Raw genomic sequence first — 15731 nt, forward strand, 5'->3', positions numbered from 1 at the left:
TGCCCCACACCCCTCTCCTGACATGGTGACAGCTGAACTGTTTGGAATAATCTTCATCCTGTGCTATCCACGGGTTTAGGATTCCTTAGGGACAAAGGCTGGCACAAGATGGGGCTGGTACAGCCTCAGGTCTTGTTCTGCTGAGCCTGGCAGTCCAGACCTGCCCTTGGTTTAAAACATGGTCATGTCTTGAGCTGCCTGGACCTGGCAGGTGCCTTTGTTTGGGGATGGGAAGGATCCTGGCTTGGCAAAGGGGATGGAAGCACCCCTGGAGGGTTTCATGCCCTGGTTATGGTTTTTGCATGGAGAAGTTATAAACAGCTCTGGGAATCCATCCCCAAGGGAGCAGCTCCATCCTGCCTGGCTCCTTCTTGCCTGATTTCCCCCTGATCCCACAGGTTTTTCCCCTAGAGCCCAACAAAACACTCCAAAGCTGACCCACATCCCAGAGCCCTTTTCTGGAGGTGTGAGCAGCAGCTCCCCTGAGGCACAGGAGGTCCCAAAAACACTCCAGCTCCCGTGGTGAACCCTCCCCTTGGGATGTTGTGTAAGGGCAGAACTCTGCCAGCCTTCCTGAGAAATCCTGATTGGCACCTCCCACGCAGGTGCTGCTCCCTCATTCCAAATCCTTCCATCACCTCGGGTTTCTGGTGCCTCCCAAGGCTGCACACTCCTCACCACAGACATCTGTGATGCCTGGAGGGCTTTTGGGAAGGAGATGGGAGTCTCATTCCAGTAGCTGGGATTGATCCTGGGAGGTAACTGGCTCTGTCTCCCTGTGGATTATATAAAACTCATTTTTCAGAGCTCTGAGTCACTGCACCAGGACCTGGATCAGCCAAGGAGCCTTTCTCTGCCTAAGTGAGGCATCTGCAGGAGGTGCTGTAACTTTGGCCTTTATTTCCCTCTCCTGGAGCTTTCCCACTATTAGTTTTGAAGGATCTGTGTTGCCTTCTGCTCTCCTTTTCCTTGGCAACATGAAATTTCTCCCCTTTTCCCTGTTTTTTTTTTTTTTTTTTGTCCAGATCCAACACAGTGCCTCAATGCAAGAGACAGGATGGACACAAGAGATCAAAGCAACATCCTCACTTATTCTAAAAATCTTCTGGAAGCCATGGAAAGGGAGAAAAGCAGCCCTTATTCCAAAGCTGACTGCTGTCACAGAGCCAGCTCATGGCTCCAATTTCATTCACTTTAATTTTCCTCTATGGGTAATGACAAGATTACTCCAGAGAGGTGACTCAGCTTCCTTGAGGATTTTTTTTTCCCCCCAGTCTTCCTCAATCTTACTCCTCTCTTGGTGTCCCTTCTCCATACCATCCTCCATGCTGGATCCTTGAGTGATGCCTCTGAGTTTTGTAACCTGCCTATTGGGAAATAAATCTCTTTTCCATGCTCTCCGTGCACCAGGAAGAGGGAATGCTCCAGCATTCCAAGGCACCTTAGAACCACAGTACTAAGGAACACATTCATGTCCTGGAGACAGCTCCCAGGAAAGACAGAAAATCCCATTTCCCACCCAAATTTCTCTCCTTGGTACATATTTGTTGGGTGTGCTGGGAATGTTTTAACCTCGCTGCTCCTTCAAAGTCAAAGTCAAAGCCAAAGTCAAAGTTGACTTGTGCTGATCCTATTCCCAGAAGATTAATTGGGAATAAAATGGAAAATTAACAAAGCCAGGTTGGATGGGGCTTGGAGCAACCTAGGACAGAGGAAGGTGTCCCTGCCCATGGAGAGGTTGGGCCAAGGTGATTTTTAAGGTCCCTTCCTACCAACCTTATGATTGATGGAAATCAACAGGAGCAGGGATATGGAAGGGGAAAGGAATAAACAGAACAAGTTTATGGGATAAACAAGATCAAAAATAAGAGGGAAAAAAAAAAAAAAGGATTCTTTCCTTTCACCCTGACTGCAAAATGCCAGCAAGGAACCACACCCACTAATGAGGGAGAAAAACCTGTTTATAAAACACTGGGGCAAAGAACCAAGATGCCCTGTGTGAAGCACCAGGCTCAATTTGGTCATCACCACATCCCTGATGACCTCACCAACCCCCAAAACCCAGGGAATGTCTGCTTGAACAGGGGCTTGAACAACTCTGGAATTCACCACCTGATGACCTCAATTCAGGAGCAGATCAGGAGGGCCTGAAAAAAGTGCCAGACAATCACATGGACCAGGAAATCATCCAGTGTTGGAATGATTCATGTTAGAAACAGAGAAAAATACCCTGCTGATGGCTACATGCAGGGAATTGCCTGTTAAGTTATGCCATAATTGCCAGAAAAAACAGAGTTTGACAATATTTTCTTTCTGCTGTCCAGGACTAATCTTGTTTTAGAAGAAGCTCTGTGGATTTGGCAGCTTGAGATCTTCCAAGATGCATCTTGAAATGAGGGTCTCTATCCCAGACTGTCAGGAACAGATTTTAAGGCATTCAGAGGAGAGGAGCAGCACAGAGGAATAAAAGCAAAATGAGAGATTTAAGAGGAGAAGTTGAAAAAATGACACTTGGAGGGATGGCTCTTTCCAGAGCAGAGCTGCAATTCCAGGGAGCCAATTTGTGGGCTTGGAAATGGAGACCTGATTTGGAGAAACTGTTGGGCGTGGAGAAAATCAGCTCCTCTAAAGAGAATCCCTGGACAGCAGCAAAACTTCATTAAATCCAAATTGTACAAGGTATTGGAGGATTACAAGCAGGAAAAAGAGCAAGCAGAGGGATTAACCAGAGGAAAACTGATAAAGAAATGAAGACTGACGTGAGAATTTGAGAAAAATCTTCTGTTTAATGAACCATTAGCTAATTTAATTTAGTGTAAAACACACTGATTTTGGGTAAACCAGCTCAGCCAGCTCAGAGGTGCTGCTGAATAATTAAAGCAAATGAATGTTACAAACCCTGGAACATCACGTGCTGTCTGTGCAAAGGGATTAAAAATATTCATTCCTAGGAAATATCCCCGTGCCTCTGGGCTCTGCTTTCATCAGGGAAGGAAAGGAAAGGAAGAGGGAAAAGGGAAAAGGGAAAAGGGAAAAGGGAAAAGGGAAAAGGGAAAAGGGAAAAGGGAAAAGGGAAAAGAAAAGGGAAATGGAAACGGAAAGGGAAAGGAAAAGGAAAAGGAAAAGAAAAAGGAAAAGGAAAAAGAAAAAGGAAAAGGAAAAAGGAAAAGGAAAAGGGAAAAAGGAAAAGGGAAAAAGGAAAAGGAAAAGGGAAAAAGGGAAAAAGGAAAAGGAAAAGGGAAAAAGGAAAAGGGAAAGGGAAAAAGGAAAAGGGAAAAAGGGAAAGGAAAAGGGAAAAAGGGAAAGGAAAAGGGAAAGGAAAAGGGAAAGGAAAAGGGAAAGGAAAAGGGAAAGGAAAAGGGAAAGGAAAAGGGAAAGGAAAAGGGAAAGGAAAAGGGAAAGGAAAAGGGAAAGGAAAAGGGAAAGGAAAAGGGAAAGGAAAAGGGAAAGGAAAAGGGAAAGGAAAAGGGAAAGGAAAAGGGAAAGGAAAAGGGAAAGGAAAAGGGAAAGGAAAAGGGAAAGGAAAAGGGAAAGGAAAAGGGAAAGGAAAAGGGAAAGGAAAAGGGAAAGGAAAAGGGAAAGGAAAAGGGAAAGGAAAAGGGAAAGGAAAAGGGAAAGGAAAAGGGAAAGGAAAAGGGAAAGGAAAGGAAAGGAAAGGAAAGGAAAGGAAAGGAAAGGAAAGGAAAGGAAAGGAAAGGAAAGGAAAGGAAAGGAAAGGAAAGGAAAGGAAAGGAAAGGAAAGGAAAGGAAAGGAAAGGAAAGAACTCAGAGGAGGAGAGAGCAGATCCAGACTTCCCATCACTCACAGGACAGGAGGAACAAGAAATATGTGGCTGAAAGGGCTTTTCCCCCAAGAGCTCCGAGGGCTCTGGCCTGGAAACCTCCCACGGGAACATCCCACACCCTGGGGCGGATTCCACGTCCAGCTGCCAGCCCTGGGCTATAAAACCTGCCCTGGCAGCAGCTCCCCAGTCCTGCTGGAGCATCTGCTGGAGATGAGGGCTGCTCTGGTCACCTTGCTGGCTGCTGTCCTCTGGGTGCAACAAGGTGAGCTGCTCCTGCTTAGGACAAGGAATTAGGGGGACAATTTGGCAAGTGGCAAAAATTTAGAGGGTTTGTCAGCAGCTTGGAGGTGCTGTGGGTGTCACCAATGTCCTTTTGCACCTCAGTCAGTGATTTGGTGCAGAAACAAGAATCTGGTGAATTGATTCTTCTTTCCAGTGCTAGAGCTCTGGTTAAATCCTCACTGAGGTCTTTGGGATGTTCCAAAAGGAGGAAAGCTCAAAGTGATGGAAAGCATGATAGAAAACAATTATTTTTTTTTTCCTTAATCATTTCAGTTTTGGGGTATTTTAGAGACTTTTCTGTCCTGCTGCTTCCTCCCTTGCACGTGCCTTCCTAGAAAATGCAACACTGGGAAATTTTGTAGATTAAATCAGTGGCAGAGGTGAAAGAACCTTTCATGTGAAAGGCATCCCTGTCCCAAAGGGAAGGCTGAGTGTTGTCCTCCTCCTGGGAGTGAGGCACAAGTGTTGCTCCATCGCTCCTGGCACGTGGGAATGATGACCAGAGTGCCAAAATTTCCCCCACACCTGACAGTTTCCCAGAAACCATGATACGAATCTGGTTGGGAAAGAGGCTTCTAATTAATCAATTATCCCTGATGGATCAACCCCCTACTCCTACATCCTTTGGAATGGTTCTCCTGGAAGAGCAGGACCTTGGCCAGTTTGGGGTGTGGGAAAATGATTATTCAGTTCTTTAAAAAAAAAATTGATTGAGTGCCCACAATTCCTGATTGAAACTACACAACATGGAGAGAAGAGGAGAATTTTCAAAGGAAATGTTTTTAGTGTGGCCCAGGATGAATTGGGAAGCTCAGAGAGGTTCAGGATCACAGGTTCAGGGTGGGATTCCTTACTGGTGACATTTGATATTGGCAGCAGATTCCCAATGGATTTAAGGACAGGCTTTTACCCAGCACCTTTCTGTGGCCCAGCCTAGATCCAGAATGAGAGATTGCAGCTTTCTGGGCTAAACTGGGACAAAGGAAAATGTGGAAATTGTGATTTGATCCTTCTCAGCTATCCTGGGTCTCCTCCAAGACCCTAGTGACCACATTTTGGTCAAAGCTCTTGATCTCTCAGCTGACCAAAGAGGGTCTTTTGCCTTTTCCATCCATAAACTCACTGTTATGGATATTTTGTGTCCAGCAAAAATCATAAAAAGTCTTGATCCTTTTCATAGAATCACATTAAGGGTGGAAAAAACCTCTAAGATCACCAAGTCCTTGCTGCAATGTTGGACAACTCAAGGCAGATATTTGCTTAAGGTGTCCCTGGAAGTTTCCAGCAAGGAAGATTCCACAGCCTGGAATTGCTCAGAGACTCTCATCCCTTTAGGAATTTAGTTTTATTATCTCTTAGCATCTGTTTTTGTACAGCTCTTCCATATTTCCACCACGGGACACATAAAATATTTTATTACTTTCTTCTTTGCTGCTTCTTTTTTCTTGCATGAAGAAGATCCCTGTGACTTTCCTCAGTATATTCTCATTTACAACAAACTGAACCCTTCCAGCCTCTTTTGAGTTGCATTTCTGAGATCCTCTGACCTTTTCTCCTCCCTCTCCTCTGGTCCCTCTCCAAAATGCTCTGCATAGTTTTGGAAGTGCTGTCAGAGATTTGGGGCTCCAGCTGAGGCCTTGCCAGGGTGCAAATGCCACTTTGTGTATCTGGCACGTGACATTTCTGCCCTTGTCCCCTTGGGTGATGCCTGTGCCCATGGCTGGAATGTGTCCTGCTCTTGTCACTGTGGTTCTGAATTGTAACTGAACCAGTTTTTTGTCACCCTGCATTTAAGTGTCTTAAGTTTTATCAATCACAATTTATTTATCTTTATTTAACTGCATCCACTGTTCTTTTTCACTCTTTTGTTGCATCCATCTGTCAAAATCACTTAAAATCATAAAATCATGGGATGGTTTGGGTTGAAAGGGAACCTTCAGGATCATCTCATTCCATGGGCAGGGACACCTTCCATTATCCCAGGTTTCTCCAAGCCCCATCCAACCTGGCCTTGGACAATTCCAGATATTGAGCAGCCACAGCTTCTCTGGGAATTCAATTCCAGGGCCTTCCCACCCTCACAGGGAAGAAATCCTTGCATTGCTCCAGTTGATTTGACCAATAATCCTTGGGAATTACCCTCTGAGGGTGTCCTCATGCCTGGCTTTGCACCCATTCCCTGGAATTTCCAGCAGCTCGTGTTTCCTGGGCTTGCTTGAGGATGACATCCTTCCAGGTTGTGCCAAAAATTCCTTAAAACATCCTTGAATCTTCCCTTACTCTGCACATGGAAATTCAACTTGTAGAGGTGAATGAAGCAAAAAAAAAAAAAAAAAAAAAAGCTGCACAGGGTCACCAGCTGGTGACTTTTCCCTTCCTTTCTACCAGAAACTCCTTGTTTCATGGTGTGACCTTTGCTGTCCTTCCACCTTCTCACTGCCAACTTCTTATCAGGCAAAAGTGCACTCACAGGGACGTGTCCTTTAGCTGTTTTTGCCCTTTCCAAAGTGACAGACTTAGCAGGAGCACAGCCAGCACTTGGCTTGGTTTCCCTCCAAAAGTCAGCTCTGCTTTTAAAGAGCTCAATCACAAAACCCCAGACTCTGCCCTGGGTGATTTCAGGAGCTCTGGTCTCCACCACCACCATAAAACCTTTCAGTTTGCCCAGCTGGGGAGTGCTCTGTACATATTTCTGGGTGTTTTATCACCCAGACTCTTTTTTTTTTTGCTCTTCTTCCTGTTTTACTACTTTCCAGTGGTCTGGAAAGCAGTACCACGTTCTGGTTTTGAGGTATTCTTGGATATTCTTGTCATGGCTGTGTGACCTTCCTGCTGCAGATGTAGGAATGATCCCACCAAATCTGCCTTTAGCACTTAAACCAAGCTTTTGGTTAAGATTTTCCACTTATTTTATGCTAAAACCAGGAGTTTGTATGAGCATCTGAGGGCTCTCACCACACTTCCTGGAACTGAGGTCAGGCCAGCTCAGTGATGTTCAAGCACAAAAAAAAAAAAGAGATGTGACAGCAGTCTCTGAGCCAGATGAAAGAGAAGTAGGACACTGGGCACTGTCCACCTCCTCAAAATGCTCCAGGCATCTCTAAATTCTCCCTGCCCAGGAGAAACCCTGAGCAGTAATTGGCAATTCCCAAGGCTGAGCTGCTATGGCTCAGCAATAATCTCCTTCATAAAAGCCCCCAAATCCTTGAATTCCACTCACATCTCTGCTCCCAGGGATGGCAAACAGATCAATAATGCTCTGCAGCCTGAGCCAGAGGAGACAGAGAGGGATTTAGAGCTGCTGCCACGGGTCAGGAGATAAAGAAAGTCACTGGTCATTCCCACAAAAACATTCCTCAGGCTGTAACGAGCAAATGGGGATCTCTGCACTGGGGCTTTTGTGGTTTTTAACCCTGCAATGTGCTTTTTTCCACTTTTTTTTTTTTTTTTTCCTCCCCTCTCCCAGTTTATCCATTCATGTGCTACACCTGCCAAGAGCAGGAGTCCAACAAGGATTGTTTGAGCATTTCCATGTGTGCCAAGGAGGACAAACACTGCGTGACCATCCGGAAGGACGTGGGGACAAGTAGGTTTGGGAACAGCACCTCCATTGTCCTGTGGGAGAGGAATGGGATTCCATCCCAGAATGGGAACAGCAAAGCCTTGGTGACCAACTTCTGGGAGACACTGACCTTGTGGTTCCTTACTGCAGTGCCCAGACACAGTTATATTCCTGCTGGAAATGAGGAGGACACACACAGAGAGCAGCACCAGGGAGTGGATCCACACCTGGAGCTGTTTGTCCCTCCCAGAAATGTTTTATATTCCTGCTGGAAATGAGGAGGACACACAGAGAGCAGCACCAGGGAGTGGATCCACACCTGGAGCTGTTTGTGCCTCCCAGAAATGTTCTCACCATGGCTCACTCCCTGTGCCAAGCACAACCCTGAGGGCTCCTCGAAGACCTCTCCACGTGCTCTTATCCCAAATCTCAAGTCATGCAGAACATTCCCCCTGTGTTTATGCTGTAGGAAAAACCATCCTGGTGGGAACAACCCAGCCTGAGCATCACTCCAGGCAGCTGGAGCTGAAAGCCACAGGTGCTCATTCCATGGTGGGATTGACAAAACCTAACAACATGGAGCCCAGAGAAGTCCTGGTTGGGCTTGATGATCTTAAAGACCTTTTCCAACCTTAAGAGTTCAGGGATTTTATGACATTTTGGCTGCCCCATCCCTGGAAGTGTCCAAGGCTGGGCTGGATGAGCTCTGAGCATCCTGGTCTAGTGGGAGATGTCCCTGCCCATGGATGATTTTTAAGGACCCTTCCAACCCAAACCATCCATGATTCTATGATTAATTCCATGAAATTTGCCTTGAGGATTAGTGCCTGGCCTTACCAAAACAGATTCAGCCACAGAAATATTTAAACAATGATTTTTCACCCTCCTTTATCTCTTCTTCCCCCCCAATTTTTTCCCTGCACTAGAACCCAACAAGCCTAAATACGTCATCTCCAAGATGTGTTCTCCAACGTGTCCAGCAACAGACCAGCAGCAAATCCAAAGCTCCCAGAACATTTCCTGCTGTGAGAAACCCCTGTGCAATGTGAATGGAGCCAGCAGCAGGCAGAGCAGCCATGGAATGATGTCCCTGGGTGTCCTGGCCACTGCCACTCTCATCTTTGCAAACAGATTGTGATGGGTTTGGAAGAGCTGCCAGGGATGGCTGAAATAAAAGTGTTCTTCTGGGATCATTTCCACTCTCAAAGATTGGTGTTTTGTGGTTGAGCCTCCCCTGGGATTTTTGGGTAAGTCAGGTGCTGAACTCCCATTGATTTCCTGAGCCTGAGTGTCCCCAGACATCCAGCTCACCTGAGGAAACACACAGAAAATGGCATTTTTGACATGCTCAAGCTTCAAATCATTGCTGCTCTGGGGAGATCCTTGAAGCCATAGTTTTGTCCATTGCTTTCAAAGCTCTGTGAGGAATAAATCCCACCCTGCCTGGAACACAGGGAATGGCTCCACAGTTGTGTCAGCACGGGGCAGATCAGTGAATTTTTTCACAGACAGTGAGTCTGGTTATCAAACATCTGTTTACAAACAAGCAGGTGGAAGAAAAGCTGATTTGTGGCAGTGCTGTGGACATTTCTCCAGCCTCAGTGGGGAGCAACTTCTGGCTCTTTCCTTCTATTCCCATCCTGAAATGAGCTTCTCTCCTCAGAGAAAAGGGGGAAAGGCAGAGGGAAGATGGGAGGGAGAAGGGAAGGAATGGGGCAGCCTGCTGAGCTGGGAGCTGCTCTCACACTGCCTCCTCATGGACCTCATCCAGCTGGAAAAGAATCCCCATATCCATTCCCTTTTTTTTTTTTTTTTTTTTTTTTTTTTCAGGGCCAAAACAACCCCACACAGCTGCCACCAGCCCCTGTCACTCAGAGGTTTTGCACAGAGCCACGTTCCTGGCAGAGAAACCATGGATTGTGTTGGGCTTTGTTTGGTTTTGCCCCCCATGAGGGGAGACAGAAAAGCTCTGTAGGAAGGCTGGGGGTGTCACAGAGGAGAAGGAGGGCAGCCAGCCAGGGAATCACACAAACAGCTCAGAGCTCCCATTCCTGGAAAACACATCAGAGAAAAAAAAAAAAAAGGAAAAGCTGGCAGCATCCCTAGCTCAGCTGTGTCCTGGGAGAAACCAGAGCTGCTCCAAACAATTGAAGGGTGTTTGTTTTTGTTTTTTTTTTTTGTTTTTTTTTTTTTGTTGTTGTTGTTGTGTTTGATGGTTAAACAAGATCTTTGCTTTTTCTGAAGCACTGCCCTGGGACTCTGCTGGGTTTTGGTTGCACATGTGGAGGGATGTGGATTTTTGAGGCATTTCTCAGTGCCTGCATTTCAGAGCCACTGGTTTTCCAGAAGGATGAAAGATTCCACATCAGCTTCATGCCTTGTGCTCTGGATCTGGTGACTGGTTTTAAAATTTTTTTTCTAAATATTTTTTTTAAAATAATCTGTTTAATGGATGGAGGGGAAATGACCACCACAGTGGTAGGCAGGGACAGGAGGACACTGACACCCCCCTGAGCAGGCTGGTGAGCTGTGCCTGGAGATGACAGATGCCCAAAGACCAAATTAACAGCAGAACCTGCTGAAAATTTTCTCTCACCAAAGACAACCTCAAAAGGGAAGGAAAACTAGGATGGAGAAGGGGAAGAACAGGTTTTTAAACAAAAAAAAAAGGAAGAGATGTCCATCTGCTCTGGTAGGGCTGTGGTGGCTGTGCTGCATCCCAATTCCAGGAGCAAATCCTCCAGGAGAATTCTCCATACCCTGCACAGCTTTTCCCTGCAGGACCTCAGCTGCTTTCAAAAAAACTCCAAGAGATTTGGGCTCCAGGCCAATCCTCTTACTGTTTTACCACCTGTATATTGGCAGGAAAAGGAGGAAGTAGAAGGAGCAATTTATACCTCAACCAGTTTTGCTGGACATGAGAAAGCAAAAATTTGGTGGGAGACATGTGGAGAGGAAGGAATGAGTGGAGGGTGTGAGGAACCAGGATGGACACAGCTCAGGAGGGAGAAAATCCTGCCCAGATCTTCTGCACATCCTTATTCCCAGCTTTTCCCCCACTTTTCACTCTAAGTGCTGCCAGAAGGTCAAAGGAGAGTGGTTTCCTGGAATTGTCTGCAAATTTAGAGGAACCCATTATTTTCCTGAAATTTCTGGATGAATTAGCCAGAATTATTCCAAGTGATTCTTTGGAGGTGAAAGGATTGTGTTTAACAGGATTTACTTGTCATGTCCACCCACCTAGTTCCTGGAATGAAAGCTCCTGATTGTAGGTCATGGAAAAGTAAATCTGGAGGTGGGAATTCTGGATGGACTTTGCCATTCCCAGTGCTGATCCTCTGAGTGGAAAATCTCTGGAACTCTCCCAAATAAAGAAGGAAGAGGGACAATGTAAAACTCTCCTTGACTGGAGGTGAGGAATGGGCTGGTTATGAGCTCAAAGCTCATTTTTCACACTGTTCATCCTTTCCCTGGGCTGGAGGAAGGTGCAGGTGGAACATCAAGGCTTCTGTGGCTCAGCTTTAGGCAAAGCCTAAATCTCATTTTTCCCCCCATGGATTGAATCAGTCCCATTTCCCTTTCCCAGTGGGAGGTTGGGGTGCTGGTGCTTTCCAGCAGAGAAGAATTCCAGGTGATTCCTGGAGCTTCATGGAGGATTTGTTTTCCAATCCCACAGCTTGGAGCTGCACTTGCAGAGTCAGGGGTTGTGTTTGTGCTTCCATGTGTGGAGTAAGAGAGAAAACAGGTGTGGAGACACAACCACATCAAACACAGGAGCAAGAAGCACTTTGCTGTCACAGATATTAATGAGATGAACTAATTAACACATCAAAAGTGAATAAAATTGGTGTTTTCGACATAAATATGCAAATCAGGGAGGCTTGCCAGCCAAAGTGGTGTCCAGGAAAATGGGGGGAAAAAAATCCATCACAGCCACCAAACCCAGCCTGTTCCTCCTGCAACAGGGAAATCTGGGTGTTTTGGGAGAATGGGCATCAACAAATCACATTTAGGTTGGAGAAGAACTCCAAAATCATTGAGTCCAACCTGTGATCAATCCCCACCTTGTCAACCAGGCCAGAGCACTGAGTGCCACATCCAAAGCCTTTTTCCATGAAGAAATGTGGAAATAATCCATTATTATAAAGAGTGTTGGGTACTCTCTAGGGACACACAGAGCAGCCAACCCAGACTGGGAAAAAAAGCTCTGAAATAGATCACCCAAAAAAAAAAAAACCAGTGTAGGGGCTATTGAGGAGGCAGGGATGATGAGCAGGAGTTTTGTGACAGGTGGGTGATATCCCTGCCTGTGACAAGATAAAATCTGTGAGGGTAAAAGTGGTACCTGTCACACAGCTCAGCCTCAATAAAGCTTTTGGCAAAAAAAAAAAAAAAAAAAAAACACCCAAGGAAACTCAGTCAGGCTGAAATCACAGCCAACAATTTGCTGTCAGGCTGGAAGAATCCATTAAAAGGCTCCTCTTGGCTCTGGGATGATGCAAAGTTTTAATTGCTGGTTTGGATGATGCACTAGACAATAAATCCACTGAGCTCACGGGGGAAGAGCTGGGAGAATCTGCAAACAGGAGAATTCTGGGTGATTCCAGTTAATTTAAGTGGTGGGTTGAGAAAAGAGGGTGTAATTTAGGAAGGACAAGCACAAAGCTCCCCAGTTAATGTGGCAGGAATATGGGATGAGGGAATCTCCCTGGCAGCAATCTGGCAGGAAAAGAAGATGTGCTGGATCACAAGTTTAACAGAGTCAAAAAATGTGAAACAAAGCCTTGCTGGAATTCTGCACTCCATGGAAAAGATCTTAACAGATTGCACTGGGAGCTGTAAACTGGATGAGATCCTCCAGATGGAAGGTTCAGGCTGCTCTGCTCTTCCCACTTTTTGTGTTGGGGCTCACACAGCAGCAAAGAGGATTTTAGACAGGATCAGAAGGAATTCCTGGCATCTAAAGTAGGGTGAAGAGCTGGAAAAGTGCCATAATTAGGATTCATCAAAGCAAGGGCAAGCTCTGGTCTCAGCATCTCCTTTTTGGAGGATGGACTCATTCCTGGTTATTCTCATTCCCATTTCTCCTTCTCTCTGTCACCTTTCTGTCATTCCCACGTGGAGCTGGTTCCCTCCACAGCAGGATTGGGGTGTTCAGGGCTGGCTTGGTTTATCACAGAATTATGGAATGTTTTAGGTCTGGCCACGAGCAGGGACACCCTGCAGGAGATCAGGCTGCTCCAAGACAAAGATGGAGCAGCAAAAGTGACCCAAAGCTCCTCCAGTGATGTGGAAAGAACTTCCAGGTAGGAAGTTCCACTCCAAAAGGATGTTCAGCTCCAGGAATCCCAGGATTTCAGTCAACATTAAAGCAGTGCTGAGGCAGAAGGTGGAGAGGAATGCATAGGAATGATGGTTTTCCCATTTTCCAGCTGATTCTTTAAATCCCAGCCCTTAAATTCCACACAAAGAACTGGGGGTGCCAGGGGCACAATTTTCCTTGGTCCAGGAGAGGCAGGAACAGACTCTGGATCTTTGCCCAGTGCTCACAAGAGCTCAGCTGGGACCTGCCTGCAGCTCCAGGATGCAGAATTAGATGGTAATCAGCAATTAGATAATGAGCAGGCCCCACTCCTGGGAATGAGCAACTCCCTCCTCCACTCAGGGGAAACTGGAGGAATAAAACTCCCTGTGAGATCTTTGGGAAGAAAAGAGCCATTTGATAATATATTAAAAAAAAAAAAAAAATCTTGGGGAGAAAAGTGGATTTTGCCTTTCTCGCTCTTCCTCATGGATTTCCCTGGCTCACAAGCACCAATGTGGGTGTGCCCAGATCATCTGGCACGTGTCACTTCTGTGCCAGCAGCACCCAAAAGATGAAAGCCCTGCAGTTCTCCTCGTGCCTTTAGGGTTGAGCACAAGGTGAAGGTGAAAGAGCAAAAAAACCCCAATTTTGGACCTGTTTTTAACAGTTTTTACTCACTTTCCCTTTCGTTTTTCCCCTTTTAGATCAAATTCCTGAATATTCCAGCCCTTTTGTTTACTTTACCTGGGTGTTTTATGCCTGCTCTAAACCCTCTGGAGTTTCCTATCCAAGGTCAGCTTGTTCTTTCCCCACTTTTGAATAAACAGGGGCACAGTGCTCCACTGCAATCAGCAAATGCCTTTCCTTTTACCCTTTGTTCTGCTGGTTCTTCTGCTTCTCCCACACCCTAGAATATTCCCATTCCTGTATTTTTTACACCAGGTTTAACATTTCCACTGCAAACCTCCATAAGTCTATCACCTTGCCCACAGCTTCAGAATATTTTTGTGCTGGTGAATTCCTTGTCCATAGAAAAGTGAATTTTTTTTGGGGTGGAAGGAACAAGGGAAAGGACTGAAAAACCTCTTCCCTCCCCAAAAGAACCCAGAGAAGATGCTCCTGTTGTGGGAGGGGAAATTTTGCAGGTGGTCCAGAACTTCTGATGGCACAAAAAAGTCCAGAACTGGGGAAAAAAAAGCTATAAAATGAATCCAGAGTTCACCCAGGAGATGGATTAGGCCTGGAGACAGGGATGGACACTATAGAGTTAAGGATTAGTGTTGGAGAAGAGAATCATGGAATATTCTCAGGATCATCAATTCCAAGCCTAAAATTCACAACCTGAGGCCAGAAACAGATAAAGACAAATCACAGCACCAAGGTTGATCCAGGGACACTCATGGGGTCTAAAGGGTTAGGCTTGAGCTTAAAGGGGGGTCCTGCTGAGACTGCTCAGGGAAATTAAAGTTTGTGCCTGAGAAAGAAGCTCTTCTTAAAGAGTCAGAGTTGTTTTCCTGTGAAAAGCATTAAACTGAGGGTGAGTCATGCAGGCTTTGGCTGGAGGAAGTGGGAGAATTCCAGCACCAGGCAGAAATCCACTTTCACCTTTAGCTCGGGGAGGGAAGGGAAAAGGAAATTTGGGTGTCAGCCAGAAGTGAAAGTTCATCACAGCCACACACTGCAGGTTGTGCTGGAGGGGGCAGATGAAGGTTTTATTCCTTTATCCATAAAAAATAAAATAAATGGCATGGCCCAAAGGTCTGGTTGGGCACTTTTATTTCAGGGATTTTCAGGAATCTGAGAGAAATCCCAGGTGTTTCCCCAAAGGAGGCAGCAGAGGTGCTGGAGCACAGTTTGGCAGCCTAGACAGCAAAAAATAACCTGCAGCCCATGGAAAATCCATGTCCAGAGCATCCCTGGATGCTGCAAATATGATCCTGAGGGAATTCTGGACAACTTTGAGCCAGAGAGAGCAGCAGGGGCTTCAGGAGGAGGGTGGGATGATGAGGAAGGGCTGGGATATGGAGCCAGGTGAGCAGGAATTCCAGGGATGGTGATTCCCAGCTCCAGCATTCCATGGAGTGCCAGCACCTGGGCAAGGAGAGCCTGTGTGCCCAGATTATGATGCAGCAAAGTGCTCTGGACAAACAGAATTTTGGAAGCAGCAAGGATGGAGATCCTGGGTTCCTGCTCTCTCATGTCCTCCCAGTCCTCTGCCAAATTGATTCTCCACATCTTGGCAGGTGAGACAGGACTCACCTACACTGGAAAATAATCTGAACAATTCCCAGCTCCAGAGAATGATGCAATTACTGGGGAAAAAAAAATAAAAGGACTCTGTCCCCTTCCTGAGTCATGGGAGGAAAGCAGTTTGAGCAGTTCTGCTCCACTGACAGGGGAAACGTCTCATTTGCAAATTCCTCTGAGGTTTTGGTGCCTCACATGCACAGCCAGGCCCAGGAAGTGTCACCCAAACCCTGAAACAGAAGTGTGGTGGGGAAGGAACCTCTCTGTGTCCCACCTGGCTCCACAGGAGCTGAGCAAGCTCTTACTGACCCTGGATTTCAACCTTTAACTCATCAAGTGCCTGTCCAACATCAAACCCTTGTACACCTAGTCTAGGTTTAATTTCTGCTGCCCTGAGACCTGTCACACTCATCATTTCCTGGTTTTAGCTGTACCCATTCCTCCCCAGCCATGAAATATTTATCCTAGCACCAGCCTGTCCTCTGATCCAGCCACTTCCTTATCTCCTTCTCCCTCCACCTTTCCACACTCCAGGTGCTGGACTCTATCC

The 15731-nt window shown here is 46.2% G+C and overlaps 1 protein-coding gene across 1 annotated transcript; it reads left to right on the forward strand.

Annotated features, from left to right (window-relative positions):
* The first annotated feature begins 3948 nt into the window (after window positions 1-3948).
* On the forward strand, window positions 3949-8823 carry LOC130249836 (lymphocyte antigen 6E-like). Its single transcript, XM_056484947.1, has 3 exons — window positions 3949-4047; window positions 7534-7653; window positions 8556-8823. Exons 1-3 carry the CDS (start codon window positions 3996-3998, stop codon window positions 8765-8767), a joined length of 384 nt encoding a protein of 127 aa, XP_056340922.1. The 5' UTR covers window positions 3949-3995; the 3' UTR covers window positions 8768-8823.
* The last annotated feature ends 6908 nt before the right edge of the window (window positions 8824-15731 follow it).

The sequence above is a fragment of the Oenanthe melanoleuca genome, chromosome 2, assembly GCF_029582105.1.
Source record: "Oenanthe melanoleuca isolate GR-GAL-2019-014 chromosome 2, OMel1.0, whole genome shotgun sequence".
Taxonomy (NCBI): Eukaryota; Metazoa; Chordata; class Aves; order Passeriformes; family Muscicapidae; genus Oenanthe; species Oenanthe melanoleuca.